The sequence below is a fragment of the Malaclemys terrapin genome, chromosome 6, assembly GCF_027887155.1.
Source record: "Malaclemys terrapin pileata isolate rMalTer1 chromosome 6, rMalTer1.hap1, whole genome shotgun sequence".
NCBI classification, from domain to species: Eukaryota; Metazoa; Chordata; order Testudines; family Emydidae; genus Malaclemys; species Malaclemys terrapin.
Window position 1 is genome coordinate 63,883,984 of NC_071510.1, and position 20,046 is coordinate 63,904,029.

At 42.4% G+C, this 20,046-nt stretch overlaps 1 protein-coding gene across 7 annotated transcripts in view; it reads right to left on the reverse strand.

Annotated features, from left to right (window-relative positions):
• APC (APC regulator of WNT signaling pathway) overlaps positions 1-20,046 on the reverse strand; it is a 188,100-nt gene that overhangs the window by 45,780 nt on the left and 122,274 nt on the right. For all 7 annotated transcript variants that reach the window (XM_054031530.1, XM_054031529.1, XM_054031524.1 and 4 more), the window contains one exon: positions 17,380-17,463. In XM_054031530.1, the coding sequence (XP_053887505.1) occupies positions 17,380-17,463 (84 nt within the window). The remainder of the gene's footprint in view (positions 1-17,379; positions 17,464-20,046) is intronic.

Below are 20,046 nucleotides of genomic sequence, written 5' to 3' on the forward strand. Positions count from 1 at the left end.
CCAACCAGAAACCTCTAGAAACCGACATTTTGGGTTGCTAATGCAACGGCCACGGGGGCTCCATATACTGCCCCTGCCCCGAGCGCTGGCTCCGCAGCTCCCATTGGCCTGGCCGCACCTCCGCCTAGGAGCAGTAGGGACATGTCGCTGCTTGCTGGGAGCCGCCCCAGGTGAGCGTCACCCTGATCCAGCACCCCGAAACCCGTCTTGCACCCCAACCCCCGCCCTGAGTCCTTTCCCGCACCCAAACTCCCTCCTGGAGTCCATGCCCTGTGCCCCCTGCCGCACCGCAACCCCCAGCCCTGAGTCCCCTCCCGCACCTAAACTCTTAGTTAACCGGAATTTTTGGTAGTCCCTCTAAGGGCTTGTCTACATAATGCTTTAGTCTGCACCAGAGGGGTGTAAATTTTAGCCCGCATTAGTGTGTCACAAACTAACTGGTTCACATGGACCCTAAAGTTCCCTAGTGCAGTGGTCTCCAAACTTTTTTGATCGCGCACCCCATCAGTAAAAAATTTTTGAGCATGCACCCCCTGCTGCGCCGGCTCTACCATTTTTGCCGAAGCAAAAAAGGCTGCTCGGACTCCCGACTGAACTGACGAAGCACAATAAATAAATAAATAAATAAAAGGCGCTCCTCCTGCCGCGCACCCCCAAGGATCCTCTTGCGCACCCCCTTGGGTGCACTCACCCCACTTTGGAGACCACTGCCCGAGTGCATGTTAACATACACTATATTTATACCATACTAAAGGAATCCTTTCACATTTTATTGACAATACGAGCAACACAAGTGTATCCATTTTAATATGAATAAAGTTTTAACAATATGCTCATGCTGAACCTAAACATTGTCTACCAAAATAAATTTACTGTGCTGTAACATAGTTAACGTGCACTAGGGAACTTTTAGAGCACAATAGGAGGGTCCATGCAAATCAGTTAGTTTGTGACACTCTAATGTGGACTAAAATTTACTACATCCCTCTGGTGTGGACTAAAGCACCATGTAGACAAGTCCTTATAAAACACTGGTGAGATCACACCTAGAATACTGTGTTCAGTTCCCTAACACTAGAGAACTGTTGATAATTCAGAAGGAATTCAGAAAATAGCAATTAAAATGATTGTGTAAATAAATATGAGAAAGTTATTTACGAATAATGATTAGAAGAATGAAATACGTATAGTTTAAAGACGGAAAATGAATTGTATAGGGGGAACAAAGGGATATTTAAAAAAAACCTGAGGTCCCATACCAGGAATAGTTTTCTTATGGCAACACCAGTTAGAGCGTGAAATAGTCTCAAAAAGCGCTTTGGGACAATCCCCATGTGACACCACAGTACATTTTAATCAAGATACAACAGAAATCCAAGTACGTCTACATGAAAATAAAGGGATAACTATTTCAAACACACCAGATTGTCAAGTCTGAAAAACCTGACTGTCTTCCACCTGGATCACTACAACTTAAAAAAAAAAAAAAAAAAAAAAAGGTAGGAAATCACCCCCTTCTGCTGGAGCTTCTCCTTTCTATGACTGCTTAGTTATCATTGATCTCCCTATTGTGGATTCACTCTCTTATGGCATGCCTTTTTGGTAGCAGACACTTTAAATTTGGGAAGGAGAAGCTGCTGAAGCTCAAAAGTGGCCATTTTACATGTGACTATTGCAGGCTGCACCTGGATTAATATCAGTATTACCACCCCCAAACACTGAAAAAAAAAAATTCCTGAGTCAACCTCCAAAAATCATAATTAAAATAAGATTACACCATTTTTAATTTGTCTGATTCCTGAACTTCCCCTACCCACCAATGCGTGTGTGAGACAATCACAATGTTGTCAAGTCTCCCCAGTTTATAGCAAGAAAGAAGATTCTGGCCCCCAGTACAAGAACTCTGGCTAGAGCAGAGGTGGGCAATCTATGGCCCGTCGGGACCGTCCTGCCCGGCTTCTGAGCTCCCAGCCAGGGAGGCTAGCCCCCGGCCCCTCTCCTGCTGTCCCCTCCCCCCCCCCCGCCGCAGCCTCAGCTCGCCGTGCCGGCAGTGCTCTGGGTGACGGGGCTGCGAGCGCCTGCTGGGCAGCACGGCTGGCTCTGGCCGGTCAGTGCGGCTGCCAGACATGCTGCTCTGAGTATGGTAAGGGGGCGGAGAGTGTGTGTGTGTGTGTGGGGGGGGTTGGATAATGGGCAGGAGGTCCCAGGGGGCAGTCTAGGGGACAGGGAGCAGTGGGCGGTTGGATGGGGCGGAGGTCCGGAGAGGGCGGTCTGAGGACGGGAAATGGGGGGGTTGGATAGGCGTGAGTGTGGATAGGGGTTGGGGCAGTTAGGGGACAGAGAGCGGGGGGGGTTTGGAGTGGGGTCCCAGGAGGGGGCGGTCAGGGGCGGGGGGGGGGGGGGTCCCGGGAGAGAGCGATCGGGGACAAGCAGCAGGAGGGGTTGGATGGGTCGGGAGTTCTGAGGGGGGCAGTCAGGGGGCGGGAAGTGGGAGGGAGCGGATAGGGGGCGGGGGTGAGGCTGTTTGGGGAGGCACAGCCTTCCCTACCCGGCCCTCCATACAGTTTTGGAACCCTAATGTGGCCCTCAGCCAAAAAGTTTGCCCACCCCTGGGCTAGAGGATCTAACTGAGACTGGGGCCCCGTTGGGCTAGGCATTGTACAAACACAGAGTAAGAAATAGCTCCTGCCTCGAAGAGTTTACAGTCTAGAACAAAGCATGGTGGTGAGTTTGACAAGTGGGAGCTGGAACTGGGACTCAAATATCCATTAGATGGGAACAACTTTTAATCTCTGCTGAAGTGGGCAAGATTTAGACTGCTGACCTATAGGTGAAAACCTTTATTGCTCATTAGCTATGCCCTGAGACAGTTGGTAAGAATGAGCCTTGCTTTCTGGAAAGATAAGTTTATTAAATCAAGTTCTGACTCTTTTGGAACCTACCCAGACTCCCTGGGTCTTCCACACTTTGAACACATTGCAAAATTTCATACACTTGCTCCGTAGCTCAACCACATTCTCAGTCTGCTACACCTTGTTCTTAAAGGGACAGCTTGCATTAACCAAAACCACACACAAAATGCAACAGTAAAACAAATATTAACGAAACATCCAAATTCACTTCTAAACATGTTCTACATCATCTCCTTCCAGATGATGTCATGATATCCTCTCACACTGAGGATAGCCCTGCAGAGGAGGGGACCCCAGTTAATAGGAAGAAACAAGTGATAGTAATGGGGGATCTGATTATTAGAAATATTGTGATGACCAAGAGAACTGCACAGTGAATTGCCTGCCAGGTATGAAGGTTGTGAACCTCTTGAGATATCTAGATAGACTTATGCAATGCTCAGGAGCAGCCAGTGGTCACGTAGGTATCAATGACACAGGGGAGGTAATAGAGAGGTCCTCAATGCCAATTTTATGCTGCTAGGTAAGAGATTGAAGTCTAGGAAATCCATGGTAGCATTCTCTGAAATCCTTCCAGTTCTATGCACAAGGCTAGATAAACAGGCAGATCTGCAGGATTTCAATGAGTGAACAAGATGATGGTGTTGTGAAGAGGGATTTAGGTTTATTAGGACCGGGGGAAACTTTTGGGAAAGGAAGACCCTATACTGGAAGGAGTCTCCACCTAAGCCAAAACAGAACCGGAATGCTGGTATGTAAAATTAAAAAGGTCATAGAGAAGTTTATAAACTAAGGGCTGGGGGAAAGCTGACAGGTCCAGAGGAGCACACAGTGTGGACAGACACATCCCTCAGGGGAGGATTTATTAAAAGGGAAACTCTATATCCTAATAAAGAGGAAAGGACAGAAGTTGATAAAGTATGGGTAGGAACTGAAGAGAAACAGTTAAATGAAAAAGGGTCCCATTCAATTACATCACAGGAAGGTAGACAACTCAATATTGACAAAATTTTGTAAGTGCTTGTATACAAATGCTAGATGCCTAAATTCTAAGATGGGTGAACTTGAATGCCTGGTATTAAATGACGATATTGATATAATAGGCATCACAGAAATTTGGTGTAGTGATGATAATCAATAGGACACGGTAATACCAGGGTACAAAATATATAGGAATGACAGTCACGCTGGTGGGGGAATGGCACAATATGTGAAATAGCATAGAGTCAAATATAGTAAAAATCTTAAATGAATTAAACGGTACTATAGAATCTCTATGGATAGAATTGCCATGCTTGAATAATAAGAATATAACAGTAGGAATACACTATCAACCACCTGACCAGGATGGTGGCTGCTGACATGCTCAGGGAGATTAGAGAGGCTACAAAAACAGAAAACCCCAATAATAATGGGGGATTTCAACTATTCCAATATTAACTGCGTACACGTCACCTCAGGGCAGGATGCAGGGATAAAATTTCTAGACACCAATAATGACTGCTTATTAGAGCAGCTAGTCCTAGAACCTACAAGGGGAGGCAATTCTTGATTTAGTCCTAAGTGGTGCACAGGATCTGGTCTAAGAGGTGAATATAGCTGAACCGCTTGGTAACAGCATCCATAATGTAATTAAGTTTAACACCCTTGTAGTGGGCAATATACAAAGAAACCCACCACAATAGCAATTAATATCAAAAAGAGGAACTACACAAAAATGAGGAAACCAGTAAAATGGAAATTAAAAGGAACAGCCCAAGGATGAAATGCCTACAAATTCCTTCGAGACTATTTATAGAAGCTCAGATTAAATGTATACACAACAAAACAAACAACTGTAAGAGAACCTAAACAGCAGAGTAAAAGAGGTGGTTAGAGGCAAAAAGACACCCTTTAAAAACTAAGCCAAATCCTACTGAGGAAAAGAGAAAGCAACATAAACTCTGGCAAGTCATGTATAATTAGGCAGGCCAAAAGAGAATTTGAAAAGCAGCTCACAAAAGAGAAAAACTAACAGCAAAAACTTTTTTAAGTACATCAAAAACAGGAAGCCTGCCAAAAAGTCAGTAGGGCCACTTGATGATCAAGGTGCTAAAGGAGCTAACTTAAAAAAATTAAGGGAATAAGTTAGGAAAGTGGACTGGACTGAAGAACTCAAGGATCTGAATGTGGAGGAGGCTTAGAATTACTTTAAATCAAAGTTACAGACACTATCTGAAGCCTGCATTCCAAGCAAGGGGGAAAAAATTCATGGGGAAGGGTTTCAAGGTGGATGAAGATGAGCAAGCATCTCAAACATGTGATTAAGAGAAAGCAGAACACCTATAAGGAATGGAAGATGGCAGGGATCAGCAGGGAAAGCTACCTCTTGGAGGTCAGAAAGTGTAGAGATAAAGTGAACTACCAAAAGCTAACCAGAGTTTGAGCTTGCAAAGGGAATTAAAACCAGCAGTAAAAGGTTTATAGTAGGGATATCAAGCGATTAAAAAAATTAATTGCAATTAATTGTGCTGTTAAATAGTAATAATAGAATACTATTTATATAAATATTTTGGATGTTTTCCACATTTTTGAATACATTGAATTCAATTACAACACAGAATACGAAGTGTAGAATGCTCACTTTATATTTTTTTATTATAAATATTTGCACTGTAAAAATAAAAAATAACATTTTTCAGTTCACTTAATACAAGTATTGTAGTGCAATCTCTTTATTATGAAAGTTGAACTTAAACGTAGAATTATGTACAAAAAATAACTGCATTCAAAAATAAAATAATGTAAAACTTCAGAGCCTACAAGTCCACTCAGTCCTACTTCTTGTTCAGCCAATTGCTCAGACTAACAAGTTTGGTTACAATTTGCAGGAGATAATGCTGCCCACTTCTTGTTTACGTCACCTGAAAGTGAGAATATTGCAAGATATTTATACGGCAGATGCGCTGAAGATTCAGATGCCCCTCCGTGCTTCAACCAGCATTCCAGAGGACATGCGTCTGTGCTGATGATGGGTTCTGCTCAATAACGATCCAAAGCAGTGAAGACCAACACACATTCATTTTCATCATCTGAAACAGATGCCACCAGCTGAAGGTTGTTTTTCTTTTTTGGTGGTTCGGGTTCTGTAGTTTCCACATCGGAGTGTTGCTCTTAACATTTCTGAAAGCATGCTCCACACCTCATCCCTCTCAGATTTTGGAAGGCAATTCAGATTCTTAAATCTTGGGTTGAGTGCTGTAGCTATCTTTAGAGACCTCACATTGGTACCTTCTTTGCGTTTTGTCAGATCTGCTGTGAAAGTGTTCTTAAAATGAACAACATGCTGGGTCATCATTCGAGACTGCTATAACATGAAATGTATGGTAGAATGTGGGTAAAACACAGAGCAGGAGACATACAATTCTCTCTCAAGGAGTTCTGTCACAAATTTAATTAACACATTATTCTTTTAATGAGCGTCATCAGCATGGAAGCATGTCCTCTGGAATGGTGGCCAAAGCATGAAGGGGCGTGTGAATGTTTAGCATATCTGACACGTAAATACCTTGCAATGCCGGCAAAACTGTCATGTGAACGTCTGTTCTCACTTGCAGGTGACAATGTAATTAAGAAGTAGCAAGCATTATCTTCCATAAATATAAACAAACTTGTTTCTCTTAATAATTGGCTGAACAAGAAGTAGGACTCAGTGGACCTGTAGTCTCTAAAGTTTTACATTGTTTTGTTTTTGAGTGCAGTTATGTAACCAAAAAAAAAAATCTATATTTGTAAGTTGCGCTTTCATGATAAAGAGATTGCACTATCATACATGTATGAGGTGAATTGAAAAATACTATTTCTTTTGTTTATCATTTTTACAGTGCAAATATTTGTAATAAAAATAATATAAAGTGAGCACTGTACACTTTGTATTCTGTGTTGTAATTGAAATCAATATATTTGAAAATGTAGAAAAACATCCAAAATATTTAATAAATGTCAATTGGTATTCTACTGTTTAACAGTGTGATTAAAACTGCAATTAATCGTGATTCATTTTTTAAATCGTGATTAATTTTTTTGAGTTAATTGCGTGAGTTAACTGTGATTATAGCTATATAAACGAGAAGAAAACAAGAAAAGAAGTGGGACCACTAAGGACTGAGGATGGGGTGGAGATTAAAGATTATTTAGGCATGGCCCAACATATAAACAAATACTTTTCATCAGTTTTTAATTAGGTTAATGAAGAGTTTAGGGGTAGTGGCAGAGTGGCTAATGGCTATGAAGTATGGAGGTAGAAATTACCACATCCAAGGTGAAAGTCAAATTCAAACAGTTTAATGGTACTAAATCAGGAGGCCTAGATAATCTCCCTCCAAGAATATTAAAGAAAATGGCACATGAAATTGCAAGCCCACTAGCAAGTATTTTTAATGAATTTGTAAACTCAGAGGTCGTACCCTTTGATTGGAGAATTAATAATACAGTTCCTATTTTTAAGAAAGAGAAAAAAAGTGATCCAGGAAACTACACACCTGTTAGTTTGACCTCAATTCTATGCAATGTCTTGGAAGAAACTTTGAAAGAGAAAGTAGTTAAGGTTATAGAGGTGAATGGTAATCGGGATAAAACATAACATGGCTTTACAAAAGGTAGATCGTGCCAGACCAAACTGATCCCCTTTTTCAGAAGATAACTGATATTTTTAGACAAAGGAAATGCAGTAGATCTAATCTACCTGGATTTCTGCATAGCATTTGATACAGTTCCACATGGGAAATTATTAGTTAAATTGGAGAAGATGGGGATTTATATTAGAATTGAAAGGTGGATAAGGAACTGGTTAAAGGGGAGACTACAGCTGGTCATACTGTCAGGTACACTGTAAGGCTGGAGGGAGGTTACTAGTGGAGTTCCTCAGGGATTGGTTTTGGGACCAATCTTATTTAACATTTTTATTACTGACATTGGCACAAAAAGTGAGAGTATTCTAATAAAATTTGCAGATGACACGAAGTTGGGTGGCATTGCCAATACAGACGAGGACCAAAATATCCTACAAGAAGATCTGGATGACCTTGTAAACTGGAGGAATAGAAATGGGATGAAATTTAACAGTGCAAAGTCATGCATTTAGGGACTAACACAAGAATTTTTGCTATATACTGGAGACATATCAGTCGGAAGCAACAGGGGAAGAGAAAGACCTGAATGTATTGGTTGATCATAGGATGACTATGAGCCACCAATGTGATGTGGCTGTGAAAAAAGCTAATGCAGTCCTAGGATGCATTAGGTGAGGTATTTCCGGTAGAGACCTGGAAGTGTTAGTACCATTATACAAGGCACTGCTGAGACCGCATCTAGAATACTGTGTGCAATTCTGGTCTCTCATGTTTAAGAAAGATGAATTCAAACTGATACAGGTGCAGAGAAGGGCCACTAGAAATATTCAAGGAAAGGAAAACCTACCTTATGAGAAGAGACTCTTGTAGGAAGGATCAAGAGAAGGATCTTGGCTTGTTTAGCCTAACAAAAAGACAGCCGAGGGGAGATATGATTGCTCTCTATAAATACAGAGTAAAAAATACCAGGGATACCATCAATACATTTAGGATCAAAATTAGGCAAAGGGTTCTAACCATCAGAGGAGTGAAGTTCTGGAAGAGCCTTCTAAGAGGAGCAGTAGGGACAAAAAACCTAAATGGCTTCAGACTGAGCTTGATAAGTTTTTGGAGGGGATGGTATGATGGGACTGCCTACGATGGTCTGTGGCCCATCGGCGACTGCCAGTAGCAAAAATCCCCAACAGCTGGAGATGGGACTCTATATGGAGAGGGCTCTTAGTTTTTATAGGGAATTCTTTCCCAGGTATCTGCCTGGTGGGTCTTGCCCACATGCTCTGGGTTTAACTGACTGCCATATCTGGGGTTGGGAAGGAATTTTCCCTCAGATCAGATTGGCAGAGACCGGGGGGGATTTTCGCCTTCCTCTGCAGCATGGGGCATGAGGCACTTGCAGGTTTAAACTAGTGTAACTTGAAGTCTTTAAACGATTATTTGAGGACTTCAGTAACTCAGCCAGGACCTAGGAGTTTATTTACAGGAGTGGGTGGGTGAGGTTCTGCGGTCTGAAATGTGCAGGTCAAACTAGATCAGGGGTTCTCAAACTTCATTGCACCGCGACTCCCTTCTGACAACAAAAAATACTATACAACCCCAGGAGCCTGAGACAGCCCAAGTCCCATCACCCCTGGTAGGAAAGGGGTAAAAGCTGAAGCCTAAAGGGTTCAGACCCAGTCAGGGGGCCTGTAACCTGAGCCCCACCGCCCAGAGCTGAATCCCTTGGGCTTTGGCTTCAGCCCTGGGCAGTAGGGCTTGGGCTTCGGCCCTGAGCCCCTGCAAGTTTAAGCCAGCCCTGGCAACCCCATTAAAATGGGATCCTGACCCACAGTTTGAGAACCACTGAACTAGATGATCGTGATGGTCTTGTCTGACAAAGTCTATGAATCTAACTTCTGTTGGTGAGAAAGACACGCTTTGGAGCTTACACAGAGCTCTCCTTCAGGTCTGGGCAATGCACTCAGCGTGTCACAGCTAAATACAGATTGTTTAGCCTAAGTAGTTAATACATATTTAATGGGATCATTCTAGGTGACCGGTCCAGTAAACACCTCTCCAGTCACAGGGAGGGAAAAGAGAGAGGTGTGGGTGTGAGTTACGGATTGTTGTAATAAGCCATTAATCCAGTGTCTCTATTCAGTTCATGATTTTTAGTGTCTAGCAAAGTTATGAATTTAAGCTCCCATGCTCATCTTTTGAAGGCGTTGTGCAGGTTTCCTTTGAGGATGAGGACTGAGAGGTCAAAAATACAGACTGATCGCTTTGTGAAAGATGATGTGTCTTTTATTATTTTTCTCTGAGAGTTCACCTGAGAGCATAGTGATTGTCTCATTTCACCCATATAGTTGTTACTTGGGCATTTAATGCACTGGATGAGGTACTCCATATGATATGATAGGCGTGCATGGACCCATGGATCTTGAAAGGTGTGTCACCCAGACACCCTGAAAGAACCTGCTTCAATATAGAAATAAACCCCCCTCCCCGACTGCACACCCCTATTTGTCACCCAGCACCCCACACTGGAACCCATATAAGGTATCATTAAACAATTACAACCCATACTCAATGGGGACCACATCCTGAAAAAAGTCTTTCCAGACCCCCCTTTCAATATGCCTTTCAAGATCTAAGGGTCAGACACACGGCTATCACAACATGTGGTGTACCCTCATCCAGTGCGCTAAAGAGGCATTCCTGGCAATTACAGGCTGGTAAGTATCTTTAGTACTAGGCAAATTGCTTGAAACTATAGTAAAGAACAGAATTATCAGACACGTAGAGGAAAACAATATGTTGGGGAAAAGTTAACAGCTTTTGAAAAGGGAAATCATGCCTCACCACCTATTAGAATTCAGTGATCCAGTGCTTAGCCAGTGACTTCTACCAGTTCAATGGTTTGACTCTCTTTAAAACTTTGGCAGCACAGTGTACTGCTTAATATTTTATTTATTTAATTTAAATTACACCTCTACCTCGATATAACGCTGTCCTTGGGAGCCAAAAAATCTTACCGCGTTATAGGTGAAACTGCGTTATATCGAACTTGGTTTGATTGGCCGGAGTGCGCAGCCCTGCCTCCCCCGGAGCGCTGCTTTACTGCGTTATATCCAAATTCGTGTCATATCGGGTCGCATTATATTGGGGTAGAAGTGTATTTTAATAGCTTGTAGTAAGTTTAGGACTTAACGAAGGTTGTCAATTTCAAATTTAATTTTAAATAGGTTTATTTGTAAAACGAAAAATATTTAATTGAATTCTAAACATCCAATTTAAATAAAAAAATCAGATTTAAATTAAAAACTTGATTTTTATCCACTCTGGCCTTGGCTCTGTTATATTAGAAGCCTGATTCTATTCCAATTACTGCCTGAAATAACCTTGTGCAAGTTATCTTATCTGAAATGGGTGAATAATAGTTATCCCTCAAGGTAGCAGTGTGAGACCCTGGCTCATAGTACGGGTTGTGAAATGCACAAAAATATCAACAGCAGTTGGTGGAAGAGCCTGGGCTACATACAACTCATAGCCTCTGGGCTTGCAGGTTAGTGCACCTTCTACTAAAGTACAGGGCATTGCATGGCCAGAAACACACACACACACATTCTCTCTCTCTCTCTCTCGCCCCCTCCTTCCTGAAATCTGTTCAAAATAGTCAAACTTTTATTATCACTGTGCTGATTGGCTAGCAATAGCTCTAATTTTGAACAATAGTGACTAATCATTCGCAAAGGTAGTCCATTGTTGACTGCAACTGATGACTTTTCTGCGCAAAAATGAATGGTTATTTCACAATGCCCCTTGCCCATTTTATTTTTTGAGTGTCAAACACTGCAGGTACACCCCCATTCTGAAGATACCAAAAGAATAAATGTTTGTTTTACTGTATTCCACCACAGATACAAAAAGAATAGAAACAGAAAACAAAAGATACTGGATGAACAGAAAAATAGGGTCCAATCGCTAGAATAAAACAAATGAAACTGAATTTTGCTGCTGCTGAATCACAAAGAAAAATACTAGCCTGCCAAATCCCTAACAGCTGCAATTACTCACGTTGCATAAGAAAAACAGTGTAAAGCTGGATGAAAATAATCTCTGGGTAAAATAAATCTCTTCATCTTTTGTCTACAGCAATCAATATTATCCAATGAAAACACACTTCTACTACAAATTATGAATATTATGTGGGCAGTGCTTGTACCTGTACAGTAAATTAAAACAACAAACTAAAATAAGCTCCCCCACGCATGCTGCTCTCCAGAAGCATCACCACACAGCTGGAGATGAGCTGTTACTGGGAAGTGGATATTACGGAGGGGTTGTTGCATGGCAAAAGGCCAGTGTAGGGAGATCACTGAAAGGGGCATGGTAGGGTGCAGGGACAGGGCCTATCTGTTGAACTGCTTAATTTGCCTGCTGAGGGAGCTGTCAGCTCTGATAGTTGCTAGATAAAACTACACTGAATGTGCTAGTGTGCTGCATCCACAGTGGCAGAAAAAAATCATTTAAGCCTCAGTTATTCGAGGCTTTACCCCTACAAGCTATCAAGGTAACATCAATTAACCGTGGACTCCCTATCGATTGAAGCACTTTTGGATGTGTATACAAGGTGTATTTCGGTCATGAGGGATAGTACCATTGATTGCTCTCTCTTCTCTCTGAGACCAAGCCAGGGTTAAGAACAGATTTTTAGAGAGAGATTTACTGTAAAAATCAGATCTTTAAAATAAAACTCAATCATTTTGTTCAACACAGCATTCCGAAAATTAATGTGTCAAGGATTATGTTTTTCTAATAATAAAAAAGGCATCATATTTAAAGAAAAACCCATAGACTAAAAAGGTAATTTCTGGGTTTCCCTCCCATCACTAGTAAACATCTTACTAGAAAGTGACATAATTTGCGACATGGAAGATGGAAGTGTGCGGGACAGTAAACTAATCTTCTCCTTGAAATAAAGATGAACTGCAATGATTTTTTTTCTACATCAAAAGTGGGGAAAAACCTGCTAAATATCACACAACAAGAGTATCACTGAATTGAAAGCAATCTATTAAAAAAAAAAATCGCACCAAAAACACCAGTGAAGTTGTATAAGAGAAAGAACCAGACATTTCAAACAAATTAAAGATTTATAGTGCTGTTTAAAAAAGAAAACAAAACCTATTTGTAGTTTAAATAAGCTCTATTGGTCTCTAGGCAAATCTGAACTGGCTCCCATTATGGCAATGCTGCTGTATTGTTTCCTCTTTGTTCTAGAATAAACAAGGTTAATTAATAGTAAATAACAATATATTTTACATTACATTGCTGGAATCGGTGGTTCAAGTCAATGTCAGAGCAACTCGGGAAGAGGAAAAAAGGAAACATAATTCAATACTGGGAATTCTTAAGCTATTAGCTTTGCAAGTTTGCAAGGCCAAGCATGCAAGAGCTAGGAAAAGAGAGTATTAAGGTTGCTTTGCAATTTTAATTCATTCCCCTTGCGAGTATGCATTGTGATAGTCTTGCCAAAATCAGCACATGGAAAGTCTATGGAAGAGCTGAGCGGGAACCTAGCTCTCTGGGATCCTCATTCTGTGCCTTACACGCACAGAGAATATCCTCTCTCTTCTTGCAACTCTCTACCTCAGAGGTCCGCAACCTTTCAGAAGTGGTGTGCCGAGTCTTCATTTATTCACTCTGATTTAAGATTTTGCGTGCCAGTAATACATTTTAACGTTTTTAGAAGGTCTCTTTCTATAAGTCTATAATATATAACTAAACTATTGTTATGTAAAGTAAATAAGGTTTTTTTAAAATGTTTAAGCAGCTTCATTTAAAATTAAATTAAAATGCAGAGCCCCCCAGACCGGTGTCCAGGACCAGGGCAGTGTGAGTGCCACTGCAAATCAGCTCGCGTGCCGCCTTCGGCATGCATGCCATAGGTTGCCTACCCCTGCGCTCTACCTCATTCTCTGTCTATCTTGTGTACTAAAGTAGGCAGAGGTCCTGCAGAACAAACAGTAAAGAATTAAGTAATTAAAACTGCATTATAATATTTAAGCACCAGGGGCCAAATTAAGTTTGTACCAGTACCCCTAATTCTGGCATTTCCTAACTTTTCAGTCCTGACTATCCAACCCCCTTAACATTTATCTGAGAGAGAGAAATTCCATCATGGGGAACCATATTGATCCATCACATGGGTCATCAGTGGGGTTGGAACCCAAGACCTTTAAAGCACAAATCTTTACCAATTGAGCTAAATGAGTAAGTAGTAGCAGCAGGAAGCTGTTGTCCTCTCTGTCAGTGATTCTCAACCAGGGGTACATATACCCTGGGAGTACTCAGGGGTCTTCCAAGGGGTACATCAACTCATCTAGATATTTGCCTAGTTTTACAACAGGCTACAGAAAAAGCACTAGCGAAGTAAGTCAGTACAAACTACAATTTCATACAATGACTTGTTTATACTGCTCTATATACTGTACACTGAAATGTAAGTACACTATTTATATTCCAATTGATTTATTTTATAATTATACAGCAAAAATGAGAAAGTAAGCAATTTTTCAGTAATAGCACACTATGACACTTTTGTATTTTTATGTCTGATTTTGTAAGCAAGTAGTTTTTAAGTGAGGTGAAACTTGGGGGTACACAAGACAAGCTAGATTCGTGAAAGGGATACATTTGTTTGGAAAGGTTGAGAGCCAGTTGTGACCCTCTTTGTGGTTTACACAACAATTTGTTAGACAGAAAAGTAATGTTAGAGATCAGGAACCCTGGTTTCTATTCCTAGCTATAGAGGGAATGTGGTCTAGTACACTGGCTCTCAACCTTTCCAGACTACTGTACTCCTTTCAGGCTTCATGTTTTTAAAGCCTAGCTTGACAAAGCTCTGGCTGGAATGATTTAGTTAGCGTTGGTCCTGCTTTGAGCAGGGGATTGGACTATATGACCTCCTGAGGTCCCTTCCAACCTTATTATTCTATGATTCTAAATCATGGTTCTATTTCCAGCTCTGCCAGAAGTGACCTAGTATAATCTCTCAGTTAACATTATTTGTAAAATGGAAGAAAGATACTTGTCTTCCTCCTAAGGTAGGACTATGACGGCTTGCTCAATAATAAGGGTTGTGAAGTGCACAGAATTAATATTAGTCAGTGGAACAACTGAGACTAGAACTCATGGTCATCTCCCCTTGGGTTCTAACACAGTACACCTTTCCATGTGGCTTCTGTGTTCCTCCTATCAATCTTTAGCTTTGTGCATTCTACATAGGAGACTTAGTGTGACTGGGAGAATGCTCAATGCATTTGCCATGAAGACAGATCAGTGAAGCTAGAGCATGCTCAGTACAGTGGCATGTCTGAAGTTTTTAGCAACAAACCTGTAACACAGTGGCTCTCAAATTTTTGTACTGGTGACCCCTTTCACATAGCAAGCCTCTGAGTGCAACCCCCCCTTATAAGTTAAACACACTTTTTATATACTTAACACCATTATAACTGCTGGAGGCAAAGTGGAGTTTGGGGTGGAGGTTGACAGCTCGTGACCCCCCATGTTATAACCTCGTGACCCCCTGAGGGGTCCCAACCCCCAGTTTGAGAACCCCTGCTGTAGCAAGCTCTACTGATCATGTGCAAAGAATCGTTTTCAGAAGTTTTAATAACTCATCCAAATCTGGGAAGATTTTCATGGGGGGACAGCAAAAGGTAACTCGCCCCAGTACTATTCTAGTCAAATTTCAAGTTCCTGTTCCAAAGTAAGGAAGTGCTGGAAGCAGTCAAAGAAACGGTTGCGAATTAAAACGAACATCGCACCATCACACACAAACCAAAAATTCCTTGCCACTAGAAAAAAATACCACCCCCTCCATTTCATTCTCTGAAATGGTTGAACCATTGTCATTGAAACTCAAAGTTAGCCTGAGGCATAAAGCAAGAAGGGAAAATGTTTAAAGTATGACTAAGTTATAAGCCACTGAAAACAGTGGCTTATAATGGAAAGTGTTAGACAATCTTAATTATAGTGATTGCTATTATCTCCTCCTATAATGTCAATTTCAAGGTTCTGTTAGTTATTCTCTGAAAAACAATCAAAACTCTTTTTATATTAGAAAAAAACTAGTTTTTATCCTTTCAATTCCAAAATGGCGAAAATTTTCTTGAACTTAAAAACACAATTTTGGACACAGACCAACTATGGAAAATTTCAGCCCCAGCGGGGAATGTTTGGGTAAGATACAAGTATGTAAAATGTCTCATAATGGAAACTGATTTACAACTTAACTATAGTGGTTGCTACCGGTGACCACTATAATAGACTTTGGCATGTAATAGCACAGGAATCCCATTATCTTTATTTATATAACAGCATTTTCCTGTAGAAGTGTGATATAAGACTTCTAAAATAAGGTCTGACATAAACTGGATAAGCATTCACCCTTTTCCCATCTGTACTTCTCAGAAGATTAACAAACCATGTAGCGCCTCATCAGATCTCTACATTTAGAAAGAGAATTACTATATTCCAAGTTGTCAGATATATTAGGAAAACAACACGGCAAATCCTTTGACCAAATAGTTCAGCTATAATAGTTACTTGCTAAATCTCAGTCCAACCTTTCTAAGCCATTGCAGTCTTGTCTCTTTATTGAATTCTTGAACCTGGATTTTTAACTGAAATATCAGTACTCACCAGACCTGTAGAGCAGCAGTAACCCAGGCTGCTTTCTGCATCTCTAGCTTTAGCTCATTTGAAGTACATTGAAGTAATGTTATTAAAATGTACTGCCAAGGAAGACCTAAGGCTATAGCTGCAATTCCCACTGACTAATTCATAAAGCTACAATGGTTCAGAAAGCAAGAGGCAGCCATTTTCTTGGCTGAAGCAATAGAACAGTAGTACTAGCAGCAAAACTAATATTTCTTTAGGGCTACCATACGTCTGGATTTCCCCGGACATGTCTGGCTTTTCGCTCTTTAAATAGCCGTCCAAGGGGGATTTCTAAAAATCTAAAAATGTCCGGGATTTCTATTTAAAGAGCGAAAAGCGGCTGACAGGGCGGCCGAGCGCCACTCACATTGGGGTCTTGGCAGCCAAAGCCCCTTCCCGGCATCCCCCCATGCCCTGCAGCCTTAGCACGCCGCCCAGCACCGCCGGGGGGCGGGGCAGTGCACCTGTGAGGGAATGCGGCGGCGGGACTGGCAGCAGCGGCCAGAGCCCCTCCCCCCCCCTCCACAGCCTCAGCACGCCACCTGGCAGCGCTTGGGGGGAGGGAGGGGGGGCAGACACCTGCTCTAAGCCATGTGGCACGGTAAGGGGGCCGGAGAGTTGGAGAAGGGGGGCAGTCAGGGGACAGGAAGCGGAGGGAGGGTTGGATGAGTCAGGAGTTCTGGGGCGGGGGGGGGTCTGTCAGGGGGGCAGGGGTGTGGAGAGGGGTTGAGGTAGGCAGGGAGCAGAGGGGGTTGGATGGGTCAGGAGTTCTGGGGGTCCTGTCAGGGGGCGGGGAGCAGTTGGATAGGGCATGGGAGTCCCAGGGGTCTGTCTGGGGCCGGGGGTGTGAACATGGGGTGGGGGGTGTGGATAAGGGTTGGGGCAGTCAGGGGTGGACCTAGGGGGGCAGTTAGGGTGGGGGGTTCTCAGGAGGGGGCAGTCAGGGGACTAATTTCTTCCTTCCCCACAGAGATAAGACTAGAAAAAGAAAGACTATAGCAGAGGAACCAACATCAAGATATATTGTAATTACAACATGTCATTTATTGAGCCAAAATATTCTAGCCCACCAGTTCATTCTATTAAGTGTTGTAGGATTTACTTTTTACTTGGTTTTAAACATACAAAACACACGTGAGCACATCCTCACTAACCTCTGCTTCAGCAGCTTGTGACTGCAAGAGCTGTCGTATACGAAGTATGTCCTTCTCTATTTGCTGAATTCTTGCCACCCTTACCTAAAAATGAATAAATTTTCAAATTTATAGGTTTTTTTAAAAAGAAATATTTACTGTAGAAAATGACAATATGAAAAGAGTTTACGGCAAAAACTGTTGACTAGAAAACAGAACTACTTTATTAGTGTGATAATTTCAGTAACTGCGCATACACAAGAAAAGAGGCATACATGAAAATACTTTACACAACGTAATTGTCAGCTGGATTTTTACTACATCTGACATTAATTTGGATCTATTCTTAAACTGACATACTATATAAACTATCAAAGTATGGTAAGAGACACATTAGCCAGAATACACTTTCCCCCCCTAAACAGTTTCCTTCTGCTCTCATTGATGTATTGTGTAGTCTTGAGAAAGTTACTTCACCTCACATTCTTAGATGACCTGTTTGTAAAATATGGATAAAACTAAATACAAAGCTATCCTATACAGAGGTGTTGCAAGGATTTACATTTGCAGAGTGTTTTCAGCCTGTAAAATGTTGAATAACTTCCAAGTATTATTTATTAGCCATTCTTTGGTCAAACTATGTGTATTACTACAATCCTGTGTTAGCCCTATCACAATTACTTCCACATAACTGAAAACTGACTTCAGAAACACCAATTTGCATAATCAAAGGCAGTAAGACAGTGTTATATACAGAAGTCTTGCTAAGTAGCAGCAATAGGAAACTAAGCTCTCAAGAGTAACAGTCTGAGGCCTGGTCTACACTACGAGTTTAGGTCGACTTTAGCAGCGTTAAATCGAATTAAGCCTGGACACGTTCACACAACAAAGTCCTTTCTTTCGACTTAAGGGGCCCTTTAAACCAGTTTCTTTATTCCACCTCCGACGAGGGGATTAGCGATAAAATCAGCCTTAGCGGGTCGGAATTGGGGTACTGTGGACGGAATTCGACGTTATTGGCCTCCGGGAGCTATCCCACAGTGCTTCATTGTGATCACTCTGGACAGCACTCTCAACTCAGATGCACTGACCAGGTAGACAGAAAAAGCCCCGTGAACGTTTGAATTTCATTTCCTGTTTGCCCAGCCTGGAGAGCGCAGGTGACCACGCAGAGCTCATCAGCACAGGTAACCGTGATGGAGTCCCAGGATCGCAAAAGAGCTCCAGCATGCACAGAACGGGAGGTACGGGATCTGCTCGCCATATGGGGAGATGAATCAGTGCTAGCTGAACTCCGTAGCAGTAAACGAAATGGCAAAATATTAGAAAAGGTCTCCAAGGCCATGAAGGACAGAGGCCATAACAGGGACGCACAGCAGTGCCGCGTGAAAATTAAGGAGCTAAGGCAAGCCTACCACAAAGCCAGAGAGGCAAACGGAAGCAAACATGCCGCTTCTATGCGGAGCTGCATGCCATGCTAGGGGGTGCAGCCACCAATACCCCAACCGTGTGCTATGACTCCCTCACTGGAGAAACACACAGGGAAGAGGGTTCGGGGTACGAGGAAGATGAGGATGAAGATAATGTAGATAGCTCACAGCAGCAAGGAAGCGGAGAAACCGGTTTCCCCAACAGCCAGGATATGTTTATCACCCTGGACCTGGAGCCAGTAACCCCCGAACTCACCCAAGGCGTGCTCCCAGACCCTGAGGGCAGACAGGGGACTTCTGGTCAGTGTACCTTTGTAAATATTACACATGGTTTAAAAGCAAGCGTGTTTAATGATTAATTATTAATTTGCCCTGGCAATTGTGGCCAGTACAGCTACTGGAAAAGTCTGTTAACGTGTATGGGGATGGAGCGGAAATCCTCCAGGGACATCTCCAGAAAGCTCTCCTTCATGTACTCCCAAAGCCTTTGCAAAAGGTTTCTGGGGAGGGCTGCCTTATCCCGTCCGCCATGGTAGGACACTTTACCACGCCAGGCCAGTAGCACGTAGTCTGGAATCATTGTATAACAAAGCATGGCAGCGTATGGTCCCTGTGTTTGCTGGCATGCAGACAACATCCATTCCTTATCTGTTATCCTCAGGAGAGTGATATCATTCACGGTCACCTGGTTGAAATGGGGTGATTTTATTAAGGGAACATTCAGAGGTGCCCGTTCCTGATCGGCTGAACAGAAATGTTCCCCGCTGTTAGCCACGCGGTGGGGGGGAGGGGTGAAGTGATCATCCCAGAGAATTGGGTGTGTGGGGGGGCAGGGGAGTTAGTTGGGTTTGTGCTGCATGTTAACCCGGGAACCGCAGCCCCTCCTTTTACATTGCAAACCCATTTTAAATGGCGAACCCAATGGGTGCTTGGTATGGGAAGTGAGGGCGCTACTGTTTGAAACCATTCCCACATATTAAGAAGGTTAAAAAAGCCAAAAGACTGTGGCTTACCATGGCTGCCTGCAAGCCGAAATCTGTTGCCTGGCACTGCGTGAGCGATCTCTCACACCAAACCGGCAGGCCCTCAATATAAGAGGAAAAATGCGACCTTGTAACGAAAGCACACGTGCTGTGTAATGTGAACAGCAAAATTTAACGTGAAAGAGTGTACCCATTGTTCTCTAAAATGCGTCTTTTTTAACCACCTCTCCCTTCTCCTCCACCAACTGCAAATATTTCTCCTTCACAGAAGCTAG